The 23,178-nt window shown below is 35.7% G+C and overlaps 1 protein-coding gene across 5 annotated transcripts in view; it reads right to left on the bottom strand.

Annotated features, from left to right (window-relative positions):
* Positions 1-1,559: 1,559 nt before the first annotated feature.
* The window catches only part of LOC120079959 (DEAD-box ATP-dependent RNA helicase 17-like), a 39,109-nt gene continuing 17,490 nt past the window's right edge, over positions 1,560-23,178 (bottom strand). For 4 of the 5 annotated variants that reach the window (XM_039034436.1, XM_039034439.1, XM_039034437.1 and 1 more), the window contains exons 4-6: positions 14,023-14,324; positions 3,632-3,878; positions 1,560-2,053 (exon numbers count right to left, since the gene is read on the bottom strand). In XM_039034436.1, the coding sequence (XP_038890364.1) occupies positions 1,814-2,053; positions 3,632-3,878; positions 14,023-14,324 (789 nt within the window). In that variant the 3' untranslated portion in view covers positions 1,560-1,813. The other variant, XM_039034440.1, reaches the window with a different exon arrangement.

Genomic DNA, 23,178 nt, shown 5'->3' with positions numbered 1-23,178 from the left:
GTTGTTAAGTCCTGTTATGAGAATTCCTCTTGCGAATTCCTATCCTATCTACATTAGAAATGTAAATAAAAATAAAAAGATAATTGCAAATTTAGTAATTAGACCCCAAATATTAGCAATTATAACACAATATAAAAAAATAAACAAATATAACAAAATTTAAATCCAATTCTCAAAGTCTATCAATGATAGACCATATTGTTAATAAAAATTTATCAATGATAAAGTTTATCACTAATACAAGTTTATTGCTAATAGAAGTTTATCAATGATGGTAAAAAATTTTGCTATTTTTTACGACTCTTTGAAAATGTTGCAAATATAGCAATTACCCAAAAATTAAACCTATGCTCATAAACATGTTTCTTATCCACCATACAACAAATTTATTTCGATGGCCAGGGCGTGGGCTACAAAAGATTTTTCTCGACTGCTTAAGGAATTTATATGATTCAAGATAAGAACTATTGCAAATTGTTAAAAATAGCATCATCAAGTTTTTACTTTACAAAACCAATATGCTTTTTGAAAAGTCGCTTACCTAATTTTTTTCAGTCCATCTCAGGCGAGATCGACCTTTGAGACTTAGTTAAAAAAAAAAAAAAATCAACTTTTTCTAATCGACATGGTCATTCTAGATGAAATCTCAAACAATATTAACATTGAGATTCTACTAATTTTTTAAAATACTATACAATCTTTTCAAATCTTATACCAAATCTTATATCTTTAAAAATTTTCTCCAAATTCAAATATTTTTACCAAATCTTATATCAAACTTTTACATAATTTTTAAAAAATTATGCTAGTTTTGAAAGATAACAAATTGAGAAGCTATTACTAACAATTTCTCAACTGTCCAAGAAACAACCATCAAGCAAAATATTAATAATAATGTATCAAATACAGTTTTAGAACTATACATACACACGTGTGTATGAAACTAAAAACACACAGGAAATAAAAACACATGGATGACAGAGAATAAATTAAAAAAAGTGAGTATGAAACTGTAGGAAACTAATACACGGGAGAAGGATTGTGCCATTAATGTAGGTTGAGAGAGAGAGACGTCAATTACAGGTGACCCAAGTGGGCCAAGTCACCGTAATCGGGCCTTAACATCGGCCTACTTTTACCTTCCAAGTGGTGGTCCAAAAGAGTGAAATGCACCTGACGTGGGAGCGTGGAGAACCCCATAATTGCGCTTCCGTTCGGCGGCGCTAGTCTTGAACGCGTATGGTACAGGTGGTATGACTGATTACTCCCAATATCCTGTTGGACCCCTTCTGCATTTAACCACCCATGTGCCTTCGATTTGGACTACCCAACCTCCTCTACGCGTTGGGGCTCGCAGGGTGGGGGGATTGTTGGGCCTGACTATGCTCGTATTTGGTAGTCATGGTCGACGTATTTATTGCCCCACATCCACAACGGTAGTTTAGATTCCACAAATCCCAGCTATCTAGTATCTAAGATAAACAGTGAATGGGCGGAAAAAAAAGTTGTGCATAGTTGAATCAATAAGAGCTTCAGCCCAATATATGTACACATGGATCTGTCCAACTCAAAATCAATTAGGATAGATTGGGTTATAAGTTGCATAGACCTAACCCATGATTAACATAAGTAAACCAACTATAATTCAAAATTTTGGAGGTGCTTTGCAGTTGATGCACGACACCCTAGACATGAAAACACAGTTCAGTCACAGCATTCAAGATCGCTACCATGTAGAAAAGTAAACAAAATGAATGAACAGTTTCTTTACACATTCACTAACAACCCCTCCATGCTTACCCTTTCCTCCGATTTACAAAGTCCTCTTTTTTGATGATGAGACATCCTGCTTTGAATCTCTTTTCCTTTTCTTTATCTGTTTCTTGAATGATTTTCCAACAACAGATGGTTGTTGCTTCAATGCAAAGCTCTTTGCTACATGCCCCAAATGAAGTTTCTTCACCACAAAAATTCTTTTCAACTCACCACGATGAGCAGTATATGCCCGAACCCAGGAGCAAAATGCTTTCTGTGCCAGCTTCATCATTCCTGGCTGATGAAAGCAAATGAAAACAAATTAATTTAAACCCAAAACAAAACTAAGAAATGTAGCCCGTCATGCCACTTGCATCTCTTATCGGTATGTTGCAAAAATTATTATCCATAATCCACATCTAAAAATAATTTAATAACAAAAAGGAAAAGCTAAAAAAAGAAAAAAAAAAAAAATCAATAATTCTTTTGAAACGCTGGGGTGCCTTTTGGAAGTCCATTACTTAGAATTTCAATATTCTTGAAAACAGGAAACACAACATTCTATCATGCAAATGAAAGAGAACAGATGATCTCTTTGAGTTCCAGAAGATTTATGTCGAGCTCAATATGTGGCTACCAGTTATTACTGATGTTAGAATTCAATTCACTCGATGAGAGCAAACAAATGGAGTAATCAAGTTTCTTTGTTAGACTTGCACTTGATTTTGAGATGGCCGAAGCATTAGACAATATCACATCTGCATTCAATGGAGTAAATCATTGGTAAAAAAAATACTATAATCGATTGAAACAAATAGATTGAAAGGCAACAAAAAACCAACATGAACATAGCTCAACTGGTTAAGGCATTTGTCCTCTATTAGGAGGTGAGAGGTTCAATCTTTCAACTCTACAATCCCACACCTTGAATTTAAGGGAGGGGAAAAACCTAAAGGAATGGGAGAATATTTAGTACTCAACCAAATTTAGTGGAATTGTGTCATTTTTTTTCACAAGACGGACAATATGAAGAGTGATGGTAGTAAATAGCAAGATAAGGGACAAAATTTTAGTCCACGCATGTTGCATTCACTCACGACAACCTTGGGAATTTGGATACAATTTTTACAAAAAATTAAAAAATATCAACTTATAGTTATGTGGTTTAAAAATTTGCGTCCATTAAGTATTTACTTTTTAATGTAAATTTACATTTTCTTAGTTAAAGGCTCCCACTTTCTGTTAGGTTACATTTTCTTACTTCAAGACTCACTTTCTGTTGGGGCATAAGTATCAAGATTATATGACAACCAAAATCAAAATGAGCAGCCAAATCCTAAAGTCTGGATTTTGGAGGTGGAACCAGCAAGTTAAGAATGCTCAATGTTTTTCCGTAAACAATAACAACAAAGGGACTGGAAAGGCTCATTCCATTCCTACTCACGCATGACACATAACAGAACCATAATGAAAGATCATTCCTCCCAAAATCATTGTCATTTGACTCATTTTAGATTCTAGAATAAAACCTACAAGTGAGAAGTACCTTTGAAGCAAATAACAATAAAATTATGAAAAGTAAATGTGTTGATTCAAGAATCATGATTACAATAATGCACAGAATTCTTACCCTCCAAAAAAAAAAAAGTTAATTCCTTTGTATTATCTTAAACACCTCAAAATGAAAATTCTAATTTCTAAGAATGATCGAATGCATTGTTAAAAAAGGAAAAGAAAAGAAAAAACTCCCCCAGGCAAAGACAACGTGACATGTCATTCATAATAATGAAATTGAAGTACTTGTCTAGATGGCTCGCATGCTCTGAAACTATTGATTAGATCAAAAGATAGAATAAGGGTGGTGAAAAGACTATACCTCAGCTGCAATGAACGATTCGACAGCCCTCTGCAAGAACATGATCCAGGAATGTGATTCTAAAGAGACAAACTTCTCTACAAACTGCTTCCTGCCACGAACTGGAAAACTATCCAACACCTTGACAAGAGGATATTCAGTAAGAGATACACCATGGTTCTGCAAATCTTGCAAATAATCTGTTTCAGTTGGTTGTAGGAATAACAATGAATCTCCTCTTTCACCTAAGCGAGCAGTTCTTCCGACCCTGCATTAGGAAGCCAACCATTTAGGACTCGAATATTAAATGCCAGATGAATTGGACTTAAGTAGTTGCCAAGGCAAGCTCCAGAAGCCAACCAATTAGGAATTTTGTCATCACCCCGCTGGTGAAATATCATAGCTACACCTGCACTCTACCAATACCAACTTACTGCATAATTTGTAGGAAATAATTTAAGGATCCTCCAAGATAACATTACATAGGTATCAGTAAAATAAATAACATTTAAGGAAATCCCACCAAATCAGCGTAAATAGAATCCTCCAATGAAATCCACAAGCTCCAATAGAAATTCCAGTGGAACTAAAAGGATGCAAGGAGAGAAATGTGATAGTTCTAATATTAGGGATTTTTTATTATCGTAATTATCTATGTTATATTTTCCTTTTACGGCATTTTCTACGCTTTCCTTCTTTGGTCACTCTTGTACACAAATATATACACATCTTTAATGAATTGAATAAAGTATTTTGATTCTCTCAAACCTAAGAGTTTTATATGATATAAGAATTTAGAACCCTTTTATGTTACATCTAGGGTTTTGTCGAGGGGTGGATTTATACTTTTGCTCACCACCACTGTCCTCGGTTTGTTTGCCGTCGCCAGCCACCGCTGTCTGCCGGTACAAGTCGATTCATTTTACTTCGCGATTTTTTAACACCGCCTAGTTCATCAAGGAGCCCAACTGCTGATCTACAGAACCCCAAAGTCCACTGTCCATCTGAACAGCACGTGAGGCTCACACACTGCCACCTCCCTCTGTCATCAATCCATGCGCCAGTGCGTGTAGGCGCATGCCCACCTGTTTTTGTTCGTCTTCTGTGGGTGTCGTCCGAGTTGCTTCCTCTCTTTGGTGGTGTGTTTGTTTGGGCTATATACTCACTATGGAATGAAAAATCTCTTTAGTAAATTAGGGCTTACTTCAACACAACTTTCCTTTAGATTTTAATAAGTATTTCTATTTGATTTTTTTGAGGTAATGGCTGACAAGAAACCTATAGTCATGTCTGAGATAATTCCTATGATGTTAAAAGTAACTGAACACTAGTTGAATGATCAAGATACTATTCCTAGAGATCAAATGTTCGTCACTTTATTAGGAGCATTGAGATGGATGATTTTATCATGGAAGAGTCACCGATAGATACTACTAAAAAGATTTGGTGGCAGGACGATTCAAGAATGCTTCTACAAATCAAAAATTCTATTGATTGTGAAAATGCCACTTTATTAGGAACATTGAGATGGATGATCATATCACGGAAGAGTCACTGACTAATGCTACTAAAAAGATTTCGTGGCGGGACGATTCAAGAATGCTTTTACAAATCAAGAATTTTATTGACCATGAAATCGTTGAGTTAGCAAATCACTCTGAATCAATCAAGGAGCTATTGGAATATTTGGATTTTCTTAATTCTGAGAAAGAGAACATTAATAAAGTGTTTGATATTTGTAAGACTCTATATCAACCTAACCAAGGAGAGAAATCCCTTACAAGTAACTTTATTGGAGGTCATAAATACATGTGCGGAATTCAATGCCTTGATGCCAATTAGCACTGATCCAAAAGTTCTAATGGCCCAACGTGAAAAGTTGCTTATCATGAGTTTCTTAGTTGGTTTTGCACCTAAATATGAGATGGCCAAAGATCAAATTTTTTCAAGCTCAAACATCTCATCGTTGGAAGAAGCTTCTACTCGAATACTTCGTATAAAGAAGCTACGAGCAGTTATGTCATCTGATTCAAGCAGTGCTTTGATTGGGCGCACAAATGATTATAGAGGTAATAAGGGGGTTGGATCAAATAACTCCAAAGGCTCAATAACCAATGATCAAATTCAAGAGATGTTTGCTATTACTCTTGTAAACCTGGCCATATGAAACGTGAATGCAGAAAATTGTTGAATAAAGGTCAAAGGGTGTCATCTGCACATATCGCTTCTACTCCTAATAATCTTGACAAGTCAATTACGATTTCTGCAGAGTTTGCTAAATTTCAAGAGTATCAGGAGTCATTGACGAGATCATCTTTTACTCCCATTACTGTCATAGCAGAGACAGATAACATTTCTAAATGCCTTCTTTCCTCCACTTCGAAACGAGTCATTGACTCTGGCACTACAAACCATATAACAGGTAACCTCAGTTTATTCTCTAACCTTTGTACATCTACCTCTTCACCGAATATTACTATAGCTGATGGAACCTCCACTCCTGTTTTAGGATTGGGAACTGTCCATCTCAGTGAATCAATTTCTTTGTCCTCGGTTTTAAATTTACCACAATTCTCTTTTCATTTGATTCCGATCAGTAAAACCACTCGTGATCTTCATTGTTGTGTCTCATTTTTCCTAGTCATTGCTTATTTCAGGATCTTACGACGAAGTAGACTATTAATAAAGGGCGTGAATTTGTAGGTCTCTACATCTTTGAATTACAAATACCTACGGCCATCACATGCGCTAACGTGTCGTCTGCCTTTGAAGAACATTGTCGTTTGGGTCATCCGTCTATCTTTGTGTTGAAGAGTCTTCGTCCCCAGCTTCAACATTTGTCTTCTTTAAATTGTGAATCATGTCAATTTGCTAATTTCATCATTTGAGTTTGTATCCTTGGGTCAATTAACGAGCTAGTGCTCTATGTGAATTAGTCCATTCTGATGTTTGGGGTTTGTGTCCTATTGAGTCCAAAGAAGGGTTTCGGTATTTTGTTACATTTGTCGATGACTATTCTCGTGTAACGTGATTATATTAAATGAAAATTTGTTTTGAGTTACTTTCTCATTTTCGTAATTTTCATGCTGAAATTCGCACTCGGTTTATTGGTGCTCTTAAAATCTTACGGAGCGATAATGCTAAAGAATCTCTCTCATACACTCGAGTCTTATTTAAATGCTCATGGCATTCTTCATCAATCTTCTTGTGTTGATACTCCATCTCAAAATGGGGTTGCAAAACGAAAGAATCGTTATCTTCCTAAAATAGCCAGAGCCTTAATGTTTCAAATACATGTTCCAAAATCCTTTTGGGTTGATGTTGTTCCCATAGCTTGTTTCTTAATAAATCACATGCCCTCTTTCATTCTTAAGGGTGAGATACCTTTGCATACTTTATGCCCCAAACAACATTGGTTTCCCATTCCACTTAAAATATTTGGTTGTACCTACTTTGTTTAGGATGTTCAACCTCAACATACCAAGTTGGATCCAAAATCCGTAAAATGTATTTTCCTTGATTATTTCCGTGTTCAAAAGATGTATTGATGTTATTGTCTTAGTCTAAAGAAATATCTTGTCTCTCCTGATGTCACGTTCTTTGAAGTTTGAACATTCCTCATTCTTTTCCGCATCTTCTTTCTCTTCGAATAAGAACCAGGAGGAACATAAGGAATTAGAGGATGATTTCCTTATCTACACAATTGTTTTCCCTTCTGATCCTCTTCCCGATACATCTCTACCTGTGTCTACATCTATACTTCCATTCATCACTAAGGTCAATAATTGACAACCTTCTTCAGTTTTATGCCCTGTACAAGAGGCTTCTTCATCTCCTTCAATTCCATGTCCTGTACCAGAGCCTTCTTCGTCATTGGATCCGGAAACACGTAATGATCTTCCTATTACTCTTTGTAAAGGTAAACGTAAGGATGCACATCCTATGTCCTCTTTTGTTTCATTAACCATTTGACGTCTTCTACATGTTCATTCATTGCATCCTTAGAATCTATATCAATCCCTAAAACTATTCATGAAGAGCACGTTAGATCATTCGGTCTTTTTAAAGAGATCTGAGAGTGGTGTCATCTTGTTAGTTGTATATGTTGATGACATTGTGATTACTAGTGATGGTACTTTAGATATCCAGTCCCTAAAGACCTTTCTCCATAGTTAATTCATATACAAGATTTGTGTATGTTAAAATACTTCTTAGGAATTGATGTAATAAGAAGTAAGAAAAGAATACTATTATCACAGAGAAAATATGTGCTTGACTTGTTGACTGAAACAGGGAAGCTAAGGACTAAGCCATGTAGTACCTTAATAATGCCCAACTTATAGCTCACAAAAAATGGAAAATTGCTAAAAGATCCTGAAAGATATAAGAGGTTAGTGGAATTGCTAGTCAACACTACTACTAGATACGACTGCTTGTTTCTTGCTCCGCCAAGTGACTAGGTTTCCCCAAACAAAGGTACAGTATCCAGTTGTTGATCTTCTGTCTATTTTTTAGCTTGCCCAATCAGCATCTATGAATACTTCAATGTTTCTTTTCTTAGATTTCTTGATGTATAGTCCTTCTCCTAGAGTTCCTTTCAAGTACCTGAGTATTCTATAAACTGCTTGCATGTTTTCTTCAATTGGATTATTCATAAACTAACTTACACAGCTTACTGCAAAATAGATATCAGGTCTGGTGTGAGTTAGGTAAATTAGTTTTCCAACTAGTCTTTGATACTGATCTTTGTTAACCATTTTGTTTTCATTGCTTACGTGATGATTCGTGTCGATAGAAGTATTAACGGGCTTACATCCAAGCATACATATTTCCTTTTAAGAGATCAAGGACATATATTCGTTGAGAAATACTCAAACCTTTCTTTGAGTGAGCCATCCCTAGGAAGTATTTAAGGTTGCCTAAGTCTTCTACTTCGTATTCCTTGGCTAAGAGTAGTTTTACTTTTCTTATTTTTTCTTCATGGTCTCCTGTAAGGATAATGTCATCTACATAAACGATGATAATTGTTATTTTACCTTTGCAAGGATGTTCGACGAAGAGGGTATGGTCAGATTGACATTGCAAGTACCCGTTGTTCTTTACTATGGAAAACTTTTTAAACCAGGCTCTCGGGGATTGTTTTAAGCCATAAAGGGATTTCTTAAGTTTGCATACCTTATTTATGGTTTTAGTTGATTCTATACCGGTGGGTATATCCATATAAACTTCTTTTTTTAAGTCTCCATTAAGGAAGGTGTTCTTTACATCTAATTGGTGAAGTATCTAATCATTATTTACTGCTACAGAAAGGACACGGATAATATTTAATTTTTTGTCACTAGGGCAAATGTTTCTGGGTAGTCAATGCCGTAGGACTAGGTGAATTCTTTGGCAACCAGTCTAGTTTTGAGTCTACTGATTTCTCCATTAGCTTTGTATTTGATGGTGAAGATCCATTTACACCCTACCGTGTTTTTCCCTAGGGGTAGGTTTGTTATTTTCCATGTGTTATTCTTTTTCAAGGCATTTATTTCGTTTAATACAGCTTGCTTCCAATTGAGGTCTTTAAGAGCTTCATAGACGTTGTTAAGAGTGCATATGTTGGATAGGGTAGTTGTGCTTTGAACTTGGGAGAAAGATGTTTATAAGAAAGATAGTTTTGAATAGGATGCATTGTACAAGTTCTTACTCCTTTCCGTTTTGCAATGGGAAGATCGAGGTTTTCTGTAAGGGTTTCCGTTGTGGAGTTGGGGACATGATTTTCGTGTATTTCTATTGGATTTTGACTAAGTACTAGTTTATGTCCAAGGGCACGTGTTTTCCTTCGAGTACATACTATGGGATCTTTCCTATATTTGAATGTGTTTTGGTTGGAAATATCAGTTTCATTATAGACTATGGGATCTTTCCTACATTCGAGTGTGCTTTGGTTGGAAATATCAGTTTCATGTAGGGAGTACTTTCTTCAATGAAGGTTGTTATTGGGGTTCCTTTGTTTTCAACAAAAATGGAAGATTCGATGATGTCTTGCTTTTGAAAATAAGGTTGTATTTCAAAAAAGGTTACATCCATGGAGGTATAAAATTTTTCCGTGGTTGGTGAATAGCATTTGTATCCTTTTTGGTTTGGAGCATAACCTAGAAATATACATTTGATTGCCTTAGGATCTAGTTTACTCCTATTGGGCTGATGATCTTGAACAAAAACTGTACGACCAAATATCTTTAAGGGAACTTGAGATAATAATCTATTATGTGGAAAAACTTCCTTAAGTTTTTGTAAGGGAGTCTTGAAGCCATTAGTTCAAGAAGGCATTCGATTAATAAGGTATGTGGCGGTCAAAACAGTTTCTTCCCAAAAACGATGGGGGTATTAGCGAAAAGCATTAAAGCTCTGGAAACTTCTAAGAGATGTCTATTTTTGCTCTCCGCAATTCTATTTTATTAGGGAGTGTTAGAGCATGTACTTAGGTGGGTAATACCTTTTTCTTTTAGAATGTTCCCTAAGGAAGTGTTAAAATAATCCTTAGCATTATCATTGTGAAAGATTTGAATTTTTGCATTAAAGAAATTGAGAATCATGGCATACATATTTTTAAATATGATAGTAACCTCAGATATTTCTTTCATTAGAAAGCAAGTAAGTCTGGTGTGATCGTCAATAAAAGAAACAAACCATTTAGCTCCTGTTATATTCTAAACTCTACTAGGTCCCTAAACATCACTATGCATTATAGAGAAAGGATGAAAGGGTTTATAAGCGCTTACCGGATATGAAGTTCAAGCCAACTTTTCCATTTCACAAGACTCACATTGAAAAACCTGAGAACTTTATTTAAAAAATTTGGAAAAACTCGTTCCAAATAGAGCAAATTGGGATGTCCTAAGTGATTATGCCAAAACATTATTGTACTATCATAATTGTCCTTAGAAACAACAAAAGTAGATTTGCTAAGTCCTAACTCCTTGACATGAGAATTTGAAGCTAATATAGAGACCTGAGGATTCCTTAGCATTGTCAATCGTCTTCCTCGAATTCAAATCTTGAAATATGCAATTATGTGAGTGGAAAGTCGCAATGCACCTTGTTGTAAGTGTTAGTTTGCTTATGGAAAGAAGATTGCATCTAAGTTTAGGAACATGTAACACAATTTCTAACATAAAATCTTTAGAGATAAAAACATTGCTAGTTCCCATTACTTTAGAATAGGTACCATCAGCAATTTTTACAGTAGTTTGGCTACTACAATGGACATAATTAGTTAAAAGTGAGATATCACCTGTCATGTGATCTAAAGCTCCAAAATCCATAATCCAAGTACTACAATTTTCTTTAGTTGCATTAAGGGCATAGAGGAAGTTACCTGATTGTGCAAGTGTAGCCACACTTGTTTCTGATACTTTTTTAGTAGATTTGAGTTGACCAAAGAGTTTTTGGAGAAGATCCAACTGCTCCTTAGTAAACACATTATTTTCAAGGGTAATGTTACCTTCAGTTGTTGTACTTGTTTGGTAGGTCTTTCCACGTCTATCGTCCATTCCCTTGCTTGGCTTCCAATTTGGAGGTTTGCCATGAATATCCCAACACACTTCTTTAGTGTGTCCTGGATTTCTACAATGCTCACACCATGGTCTTAGTTTCCGTTGCCAATTTTCAGTTTCTGAGTAGTTCTGATTTTGATTGTAGCATTTATCATGAGTATTTATACGTACCTCATTACCAAGATTTCAAGCAATTAAAGTCGATCCTTCAAGTTCAAAGCTTGCAGACACTCCTAACATTAGTTTCTTCCTACTTTTTCTTCTCTTCTTACTTCTACAAAAACTTCTCTGATGGTAGGTAAGGGTTTAATCGCTAAAATTCTACCACGTACCTCATCTAATTCTTTATTAAGGCCGAGAAGAAATTTGAACACTCATTTCTTCTCAACTTTCTTCTTGTATGTAGCTCCTGTAGTGCATTCCCATTTGTGGCTTTCAAATACATCAAGTCGTTGCCAAAGACGAGACAGTTGGGTGAAATAGTGAGTAACTTGCATATCCCCTTCCCATATCTCGTGAATTTTGCCTTCAATTTCAAGTGATTCTGCTGCATTTTCTTGGTCAAAATAGGTTTCACGAGCTGCTTCCCAGATGTCGCTTACAGTCGAGAAGAGTTGAAATCCTTCACCAATTTTTGTCGTCATAGAATTGATTAGCCATACTATTTTCAGCTTTCCATGTCTTGTATTTTGGATCAACTTGGTCTAAGATGGGATTTTCGCTTGATAGGTAATCTTCCTTTCCTTTTCCACGTATAAACATCATAACAGATTGTGACCAAGGGAGATAATTCCTTCCATTTAGTTTGTGATTAGTAATTGGAAGAATGGCCCCATCTGTACTGTTAGTATTCATAGATGTCATATTAGAATGTTCAATTCTGTAGAGGAAGATATTTACCACTTACCCAATATTCCTTGTAACAAAGGAAAAACAAAAAAATATGTTCTCACAAATCCGAAATAATAATAAAAATGAGTACGGAATGCCCAGACCCAGAAATGGAAAAAATGATGTGTCCAGACCTAGAAATAAGGAAAAATGATGTGCCCAGACCCGAACGGAATGCCCATACCCAAAAATAAGAAACGACCCATACCTGCAAACCTGATTCAGCAGCGGCACGGATTCAGCCCACAACCAGGATATGTGCGACCCAGTTGTCCCATGACGAGAAACCTTTGCTTTTCATTGCTCAACCACGACTTCAGTCCACGATTCTTGGCCAATCTGTTTCAGAAGGTTTTGATCGACTACGATTTGCTTCTGACGTGAAGCTTGACTTCGATTTTCTTCTATTTGGATGATTCCTCACAGATTTGCTTTGGATGTGAAGCTCCCGTTCATAGATAGAGTTTTTCTGATGCACAACTTCAAACGAACTGGTATGTTGATTGAAGTTTCAATGCTCTGTATTTCTTTACTAGGGTTTCGAACGAGAAACCTATGAAAAATCATGAAGATGCTCTGATACCATTTTGCTAATTTGAATACTCTGATTTTTTCTCATATCTTTACAAATGGGTATTGTCCTAATATATACACTGATGAGGGCCAAATATGGCAAAGATAATCAACAGTAATATGAATGGAAATAAGGAAAAAATATTACAGGAAAGGAATGGATACTAATTACAAAATAATATTCCAAAGAGATGTGAAATGAGAAGACTTTCTATATTCAATAGGTAATGTCTATGTGTGAATTGATTTGGATATATCTTCTTGTTGAGTTGAGATTTAAAATCACCACATCGACAAAATTGTGGTGTGATAATCAAGCATATTGAAGTTGATTGTCATTTTGTACGTGAGAAAATTCAACAAGATTTGGTATCTACATTATTAAATCACCAATTGACCCAAAAGCTTAAGCTGATGGGTGAAGGTAAATTTAATTATAATATTTAACACTCCCTCTTACTTGTGGGCTCGAAATATGAAGAGGAGTCAAACAAGTGGAAAAGAATATTAAATGGGGAAGAAACAACAATGCAGGGGTTTGAACCTAGGACATCCTAAAGCAACCTGCTCTGATACCATATTAAATCACCAACTGACCCAAAAGTTTAAGATGATGGGTGAAGATAAATTTAATTATAATATTTAACATATATAATATGTGAAGACTGGAGAACAATTAGGAGATATCTTCACGAAAGCATTGAATGGAACACGTATAGACTACCTATGTAACAAGTTGGGTATGATTAACATGTATGCTCTAGCTTGAGGGGAGTGTTATAGTTCTAATATTAGGGATTTTTTATTATTGTAAATATCTTTGTTATATTTCCCTTTTACAGTATTTTCTACGCTTTCCTTCTTTGGTCACTTACATATCTTAAGTGAATGGAATAAAGAATTCTGATTCTCTCAAACATAAGAGTTTTACATAAAAGATGCTAGTGAAGACATCATCATAGTTCTAACCAACAATATAGAGGGCTTAGTAAGAGAGCTATCACATTATTTCATACAATAACAATACCGAATGTCATGAGTTGCTCATGTTAAAGCTTCTTCTTGGTACTCACTCTCCAAATAATTTTCTGACTTTTCCATCCAAGATATTAGTCTAAATTGGACTGCTTTTCCACACCAGCTTAATTTTTGGCTTGTTTTTGTTTAGTTTCAAGTGTATTTAGCAAGCTTCATTAGTTTTTTTACCTTTGTACTTTGAACATTAGTCTCTTTCATTACTTCAATGAAATTATTGTTTCCAATTCCAAAAAAATAAAATAATAATAATAATAGACGCAGAAAGAGTGGAAATATCAACTATATCATACTAAAAATACAGAAGAAGAGTACTGACAAAAACAAATAATAAAGAGAGCCTTTTCTTTCTCAAAAAGTAAGTGTGGTTACCTATGCACATACTCAATTGCCTCTCCTGGAGGATCATACTGAATAATACATCTAACTCTTGGAAAATCTAAACCCCTAGCAGCAATATCAGTGGACAGAAGAAGAGCCAGCTTCTCTGTTTTGAAGGCCTGAAATGTTGTTCTACGATCTTCTGGCTTCATACTCCCATGCAACCGGAAAATTTTGCATTTAAGGAACAAATGTTCAGGCCTCGATTCTGATTCTGGAGAGGAGAGTTTGAATTCACCCAACAGGGAGTAGTGGAAATCTACAGCATCACATGTTGAAAAGAGTACCAAAATCTGTAAACGAGTTTATAACAATGGAGTCATAAAAGAAGAAAGGATAATAACAATAGTTCACAAAAATGAGAAGTAACTAAGTAATTGTGTTATCCTCTGGCAAGCATAGTCATAGTGTTAAAATAAAAACAACACTAACTCTTTTAAAGCATAGTCGTCATACTGCTGTGATTGCTGGCTAGCGACAGAACGGCAAATATTCTCTCTAAAATTCTTTTATTTTTCTTTTATTTGAAAAGGAAACAAGACTTTTCATTGAAATAATGAAAATAGACTAACGCTCAAAACAAACCAAAAAGGAAAGATAACAAATGCAAGCCAAATACATAATAACCAAGCTGGAAAATGGTAGCCGTGCACATTCATTTTCACCCTCCAAATCCCTTGTAAGACCTCAAACATTGACCTTTGGGTAGGATTGTCAATTGGTGGAACTATATATTTGGGCCTGATCGAAAATCTAAAGATGCAAAATCTTTTTTTTTTTTTTTTTTTTGTCATTGAGCATGGCTGGTTGCAAAATACTTCACAGTCCATTTTTAATCTAATGTTTTTAATTTGTTTTTTTATAGAATCAACTACTTTCATTGAGAAAGAAGGAAAGAATACAAGGGCATACAAAAAAACAAACCTACAGCAACCCTACCAAAGAAAAAATTTCCAAATAGGTAAAATATTGCCTAGAGTGTAATTACAAAAAAAACTTTCAAAACTGAAGTCCAAAGAGAAACATGAAACATCACCAAAGACCAAACCTCACTAGGGTCCCTCTCCACACCCCTAAACACTCTATTGTTTCTCTCCCCACAAATCTCCCAATAAAGCACACCCCCCTGCAAACCAAAGAAAGCACCCTTTCTCTTTGAAAGGCAGATGGAGGAGGATCTACCCGATCATCAACCGAATGTTCCTCTGACAAGCAAGTGAAAAATCTAACTCTTGCAAGAAATAGTTCCAAACAGATCTCGCATACTGATGCAGTAAGATTAGGGTATTATAGTCACATCCTTGATTGATTAGAATTGGGATTAGTTCCATGATTAATCAAAATTACTGATGAAAATAATAACAGAGAAAAAACACAATATTTACGTGGAAAACCTAGACCAGGGAGAAAAACCACGGTACAGATCTTTTCTTTTATTATTATAAAACTAATACACTGAATACATGAGAACAGGGTGAATAAATAGACTTGTAGAGAACCCTACGGTTAGAGGCAATTACAAAAATACCCCTAGAGTAAAAACCCTATTTTCAACAATTACGATTAGTTTCCTTGGTTTAGTAGGATTAGATTAGCTCCTTTGATTAATTAGAAATAGGATTAGTTTGCTTTCCAATTCTTTATAAATAGAGAGATTGTCTTCTTGTATTGGCAACTTCTAATCATTAATAAAATTCTCTCATTTGGTATACACCAATTGGTATCAGAGCATCAAGATCGATTGGACTTGATGGCAGGAAGAAGCCTACTATGGCAGAGACTTTCCAAAACAAAGAGGCGGAGACACCCACTGTCCTATCACCGAAGACTACGACCAAACGCTTGCAGTCGGTCGAAGGTTTTGTCGATGGTATCATGAGGTTACTAGAGAAAATGTCTCTTTAGTTGAATCAATTTCCGAAGGGCAAAAACAACTTCAAGAAAACGTGAAACAGCTGCAAGAAACTAGAAAAGTTCATGTTCCGTTTCCAAGAACAACTCCATTACATCCAACAACACCAAATTCGTTCAAGAAACATCCAAGAACCAACTGCAAACATTCAAGAACCCCTCAATAACATCCAAAGCCCATAGAGACAGAAGACTTTTCAAAGGAGACAGCATCAAGAATTGGAATTGTCAAGTGAACAAATCAAAAAAGAAGAAATCAAAGGCAACCATAACCATATATTAGAATAAGATATAGGACAAGAATTCGACGGAGAAAATGAAAAACCGAGAGAGACGCGTTTGTATTCGTCCTGAAGTCATTGGGAGTTCAAGCTTTTTCAGGGGAGAACGTTTACGCTATCGCAGCTTCACTGGAGAGGCATTCCCTCATTGCTGTGACTTCGTAGGAATACCACTTGACCACCGTTAGCTTCCCAGGAAGTGGTGTGAACGTCGTCGCCTTCATCTCAGTCAAATGGAGAGAGCTGCCATTGTTGCTTTTGCTAGTTAACATTGAAGAAAGAAAATCATGGGTTTTGAAGATGGAGGCTCACGAAGAAGAAAGGAGGACAAAATCAAGGGCAGTTTTGGTATTTTCCTCAAAAACTTTAAACCTAAGGGATACAATGCTGAATTTCACGTTGGGCCCTTAACATTGGGCCACTCATCCATATTGCTATTACTATAACATTTCAAGTCTGATTTCCAAATTAATTTTCTGAAATTTCAATGGAGCATTATTTTAATTCGAACTTGGATTTTAGTTCCAATTTAGATTTAGAAAGCTTTGCCTTGAAAAATTTCAATTGAAGTCTATATCACACTCAACGAACCGAGAAAAGGCATCTTCATTTAAAAAAAAAATGGAAACAAGCCTCTTCATTAATGCAATGAAATGAGACTAATGCTCGAAGTACAAGAGGATTATACAAAGAGCAAAAAGACCAAAGGATCGGAGATACACCCGGGCATCTCAACTATGTTGACACCCCATAGTGGCCACATCATATCCAAGCAAACTTAATGAGTACTAAATGGGACAAACAAACCCGTCCAAAAGCAAAACAAAAAATCTTGAGAGCAACAAGGATCTAAAAAGAAATACATCTAGAAAATATAGGGAACAAAGTAAATAGCTAATACATAATGATCCAATATGAGAACAAAACCTAGTGAGCTAGCTGTATAAATGCCTCCAAATTAAGATTAAGTCTTGAATCAAGAAGTCAGCAAAAGTCTTGGGCAGGGCGCAAAAGAATGAAAAAAATGAGTCTTGCTATATCAACCGAACCATCCAAAGAGTTGATTTGTTGAGGAAGACTATCTGGTTCTTTCAAACCAAAATTCAAGTAACAATGCTTTTATTTGGAGAATGAACAAGCCCAGAAGCAACTCCGTCAGACTCAATAAAGTGCTAAGCAATAAAAAACGTCACCAAGCCCTCGTGTTCCACAAAAGAGTCTTCAACAAGGACGAATCAAAGAACCAAACTTTGTTACCACAGAATTTTAAAACTAGTGCTCAACCGAAAATAATACCACAATCTTCAACTAAAGAAATAAGATGTTAAGGAATTTCCTTCTTATCAATAGGAATGAAAAATGGGCCTTTAGCTTTGTCAATCAACTGTTCTTCCTCTGTCTAAAAGTGGTAGTGTAAATCTTTGCCAGAGACATCAAAAATCTCTTCCTCATCTTGAATCTCCTCTGTTTCTGATCTTTCTAAATCTTCACTGCTGGCACTTGTAATTGAATCTCCATCCGAGTCATGCTTGCTGGATTGAGAGATACTAGGTGGCAAGCTAGGGGTACCTCTCAGAAAGTGTATGTTTGAGCTAGGGATCTTAAAATCTGAGTAAGTCAAGGAACTAAACTTGGTTGTAGATCTAGCTGAGTTATCAGGGAAAACACCAGGGAATTAAACCTTGACACAACATTCCTCGAGCAAATGTGAGTTGGCTAATGTTGTCCACGAGTTGGAGAAGGATGTCTTTTTTCTAATAAAATGTTTAGGGAAAGGCTTCCACAGGTGAGAACGTTTCTTGGATTTATTTGAAAACTGACGGCCGACCACTTTCTCACTCCATAGAGAATCTAACTCCACCTTATCCTTTACCAACTTCATCTCCTTCTTGTTTGAAGACTCCTTCCTGTGTGGAGAGGAATCGGAGTCGTCGACCTGGGAAAGTTTCTGATAAGAAGCCAAGGTATTTGACAACGAGTACCCATTCTTTAATTTGCAAACTGAAGGACAACTTGAAAAATTTGGAAGTATTCGAGCAGGTAAAAGAAAATCCAATTCAAAATTTAGAGAATTGAAATCCACTTCTTTCATACTTTGTAACTTGAGACAAGCGAACAATATCATTCGATTAGTAAAATCTTTAACAAATAAAGCACCTTTGATCTTACTTGACAGATCGATTGATACAATATCACCAAAATTCAAATAAATCTTTCCTTGCATTTCATCTATAATCTCTACAGTCGAAGGGATAAAACCACAAAGATTTTTCTTAACTTGAATTCTAGCTTCCGAGAAGTTAAGAAAATTCAAAGTTTCTAAAGCAATACTTTCCAATCCACCAAATTAAGCTCCAATGGCTTCGAACGATTGTTTACTCCAAAAATCTTCTTTGCATTTCATCTATAATCTCTACAGTCGAAGGGATAAAACCACAAAGAATTTCTTAACTTGAATTCTAGCTTCCGAGAAGTTAAGAAAATTCAAAGTTTCTAAAGCAATACTTTCCAATCCACCAAATTAAGCTCCAATGGCTTCGAACGATTGTTTACTCAATAATCCCTTCGAACGATTGTTTACTCCAAAATTTAGAGAATTGAAATCCACTTCTTCATCTTTTGTAACTTGAGACAAGCGAACAATATCAATTCGATTAGTAAAATCTTTAACAAATAAAGCACCTTTGATCTTACTTGACAGATCGATTGATACAATATCACCAAAATTCAAATAAATCTTTCCTTGCTTTCATCTATAATCTCTACAGTCGAAGGGATAAAACCACAAAGATTTTTCTTAACTTGAATTCTAGCTTTCCGAGAAGTTAAGAAAATTCAAAGTTTCTAAAGCAATACTTTCCAATCCACCAAATTAAGCTCCAATGGCTTCGAACGATTGTTTACTCCAATAATCTAAAGGAAGGTTCCTTATCGTAATCCAACCTCCATAACCTTTTGTATACAATGGCTGACTGTGCATGAGCTCCATTTTTCAAATTTCAGGTGGAACGAGTCAATTTCTTGTCATTTGCCTGGGCTCTCAATTAATTCCTCCAGGTCTCCTTGATCTAATTTAATCAAAGCATTTTCCACAAACAGTAGATTAATAATGACATCTGATTGGAAGTTCAGTTTTAAAGTTTCAAAAATCTCAACCCAATCGTTGAACTCAAATAATCTCATAATTATCCATAATTTAGTAAAATCTTCCTTAAAAACATCAGGACTCTTTTGAACCAAATATTGATTCTTGCTCTGTTTTTTGGGTGACAAATCAGGGGGTCGTGAACAACTAACAGGAATCATACTCTATTTCTCCGTTGTAGTGGCAAGGCTCTAAAAAATAATTCTTGTCAACACATTTGCCCCATGACTATTTCTCATGATCGATATTTCAGCAAGATTCGACTCCGAACTTCAAAAAGACAAACATGAATCGTATAGGCACTGAAAATCAAATAGCATATCCGCAAAAGAATGCCAACCACTCTGCCAAACGTCCGAAAGAACCATGATTGAAAAACCGATCCCCACTTGATGGCCAAACAACGCATCGCATAATCCAACCCGAGGAATTGTAGAACTTAGACAAACTTGTTGCTCCATAATCATCACGTCCATTTTTCTCAAAGAAACGAGAAACAGTAGTTCAATAATATTCTCCACAAACTAGCTTAGATGAGACTTAGAAAGAATTAGGAACTTACTTGCCTCCACATCTTCATTCCATATGCAATAAGGGATCCCATTCATATTGTAACTTTTCACTTCCAAATCGAAGCTACTGGCAGGAACTAGTGACCGGGGCTAGGATGACGAGATGAAGGTAATAGGATAGTCGAAACTAGAGATTTGAGGAAGGACAGAGATAGGGAAGGGAGAGCGGAAAATGGAGAGAGGAAAAAGAAAAGGCAAAAGAACGGAGGAAACACAGGGAAAGAGATCGGTAGACGAAACCAGCAATGAAGACTGGTGGTGGGAAGAATGCAAAAGGCAACGGTTGGTTAGGTAAGGTCGGAGAAAGAAAGAGACGATGAAGAAGATTGGTGTAAAGCAAAGAGGTCGGAGATGGACAGCTAGGGTTTCGGGAAAGAGAAGTCGAAAGGATTGTCGGCCAGGAGGACCGACAGACGGAGGCCGATGGCCAGACACTAGGTCAGCGGAGGACGGCCGAAAAAGTGGACGGAGGCATACGAAGGTGGACGGGCGTCGATGTGGTCATTTTCCAAACCTTGTGTCAGGCCCAAATTTTTGCTCCTTTGTTAGGGTTTTTTTTAATAATTGAAAGTTGAAACAAAAATACTAAGTATAAAATTAATTGTTATATAGGATACAATGTACACATGCACTCAACTGATAACACTCGTGCACTTTGACGCACAAACAACCAGAGTGATCCCTTTGTTGTTGTCATGAGAAGGCAACTTCATTTTATCACCTCGAACTCGAGGATGAGAATTTTCACGGGCACTTGGATTATTTTGTTATTCTTACCTTCATTTTTGTTTTAAAACTCGAGGACAAGTTTTTTTTAGAGGGATAGAATGATGTAATGGGATTTGGGTATTGTTGTCAAATTCTTAATTGATTAGGATTGGGATTAGTTTCCATGATTGATTAGAACTAGGATTAGTTTCCTAGGTTTAATAGGATTCAGATTAGTTTCTTTGATTAATTAGGAATAGGATTAGTTTGTTTTCTAATTCTCTACAAATAGAGAGATTTGCCTGTTGATCATTAATAAAATTTTCTCATTTGGTATACGCCAAAACAAGCCACAAACCTTTCTTTGATCTAGTGGCTTTTTATCTCGAATATGTCATTATTATCTATAGTCATAGACAATATTTCCATGATGATTGGTTTGCCATATTACGGGATTTACAACAAGAAGTAATTAACTTTGGTTCCATTGCCCCTTTACAACCCGATAGAGCGCACCTAGTTCTTGAAAACTTGGAACGAGGTAGTGTCCTTTGTAACATTAAAGGATGGTACAATGGTGAAATTCAAACAATAAAATTTTGAAAATTACTTTAAAAAAACCTAAAGTTCCATCTTACAGAGATTGGATAAAAGATTAACCAATTGATGACTTTAATTGGGGATGCTTGTGGAAGATACTGCAACTCTTTCACACATGGACAAGATGGACGCCCATGATTTTCTCTAAACCTAATGTAGCCTAAGTAAACAAAGGAGAGAAAATCTCCAAGAATCGAATCAAGAGTCTTTTATTAATGAGAATATGATATAATACAAGGAGACTCTTTATATTTATAATGAATTACAAGAGTCCTAAAAGGATAACTAAGAGGTTAAAACTAAATTGGTAATTAAAATGTAATTAATCAATGATTAACCAAGATTAACTTATTTTACCAAAATATCCTAAACCTATTACATCATATTCTATCCCTCCCAAAAGAAACTCATCCTCGAGTTTTAAAAAATTTTGAAATGAAATTAGTGAATGAGCCAACCTGTTGCAGAAATATTTCTTTTGATGATTGCAAAATACTCCCACTGAAAATTGCCTTTTAAAGTTATGAACATGCCAAAGCTTCCAAATTTGTGTCACCTCCAAAGATGTTGAAAATTGGCCGAAAATAATCTGAAAATTAATATCCTCTTCCTTGGAAAACACAAAGCTAAACCGAGAAGAAGAAACAATTCTCCAAACTAGTGTAGCGCAAAATTTTTGGGTCACTTCTTTAAATGACACTTTTTTCTCAATTTTCTCCATTGATTTTTCATTCAAATTTAGTTGCGCAAGCCTTGATTTCAAAATGATTTTACCGACTTTATTTCGGCAAAAAATTTCTTCTTTGTTTCCGTATGCAGCAATATAGGTATTGATCAATTCAACCTTTGCTGCGACACTGTTGATTTCTCTTGGGTATTGGATCTTCTTAGTCGGGTCAAAAAAAAAAAATGGGTGGAAGAATGGGAAACTCGGGTTGGGTCGGTTGTTGTGTCTTCCACATCAAGTCGGAAAGGAAAAATCGGGAATGAATTTCATGGACTCCCGGAACTATTTCTTATTCTTCTTCTCTCTTGTGAACGATTTCAATTGGTGAGTCAACAATTCTTCTTCCTTTTCCGTAGGTTTTTTTGTTTCGGCCACCATTGCCCGATACCCATTTTTTTCGATTCGAGCTTTCGACGATTGTCTTCGTTAGCCACAAGATCTTTCTCTTCTTCCTTCTTCGTCTGGTCTTTCGATTCGGTCCTCTCAATTTTTTATGTCAAATTTTCGATTTGGTCCTCTTCCTTGTCTGTGAATTTGCCAAATAAAATTTATGTGGGTTTCCCAATTCATCGTTTTTTTCTTCACAGTGAATTTCTTGAATTAATTCTTTTTTAAGTTCTTGCAAATGTTCTTAAAGTTGTTCCACATTTTGAGTCATTTTTCCCAATAGACGTAGGATTTTCCTAGCTCCCTTCTCCATGTCTTTCAATACTTCAGGATTGATATAAAAATTGGGTATTCTTGAATAAGTTTCTTCATCATAATTTTTGTAGGACCGGTTCTTCAATTTTCTTGAATATTTCTCTGTCTTTCTTGGTTGTTCTCCATAACAAAAATAATAATTTTTGTCTCAAATTGTAGTAGTTCTTCTATAAAATTCCATTCTTGGATGATTCTTCAAACTTCGATCTTCTTGAACTTAAAAGGTTCCCCCTAGTTAGGTGTGTGTTGTTTGACAATGAGCACAACTCACGAAGCTCCCTCTTGTGATCGGCGTCGCCAAAAGCTTCCGAGTCTTCCATCGACAGCAATCAACTTGGCCCAAACACATGTTCTAATACCAATTGATAGCCTAAGTAAACAAAGGAGCGAAAATCTCCAAAAATCAAATGAAGAATCTTATATTAATGAGAATATGATCTAATACAAGAGTTCTAAAAGGATAACTAGTCTTGGATCATGTCTTCTCCAAGATCATTGCTA

This window comes from Benincasa hispida, chromosome 6 (genome assembly GCF_009727055.1).
Source record: "Benincasa hispida cultivar B227 chromosome 6, ASM972705v1, whole genome shotgun sequence".
NCBI lineage: Eukaryota > Viridiplantae > Streptophyta > Magnoliopsida > Cucurbitales > Cucurbitaceae > Benincasa > Benincasa hispida.
The sequence above is the reverse complement of the archived record's forward strand: the minus strand, read 5'-3'. Positions and strand labels throughout refer to the sequence as shown.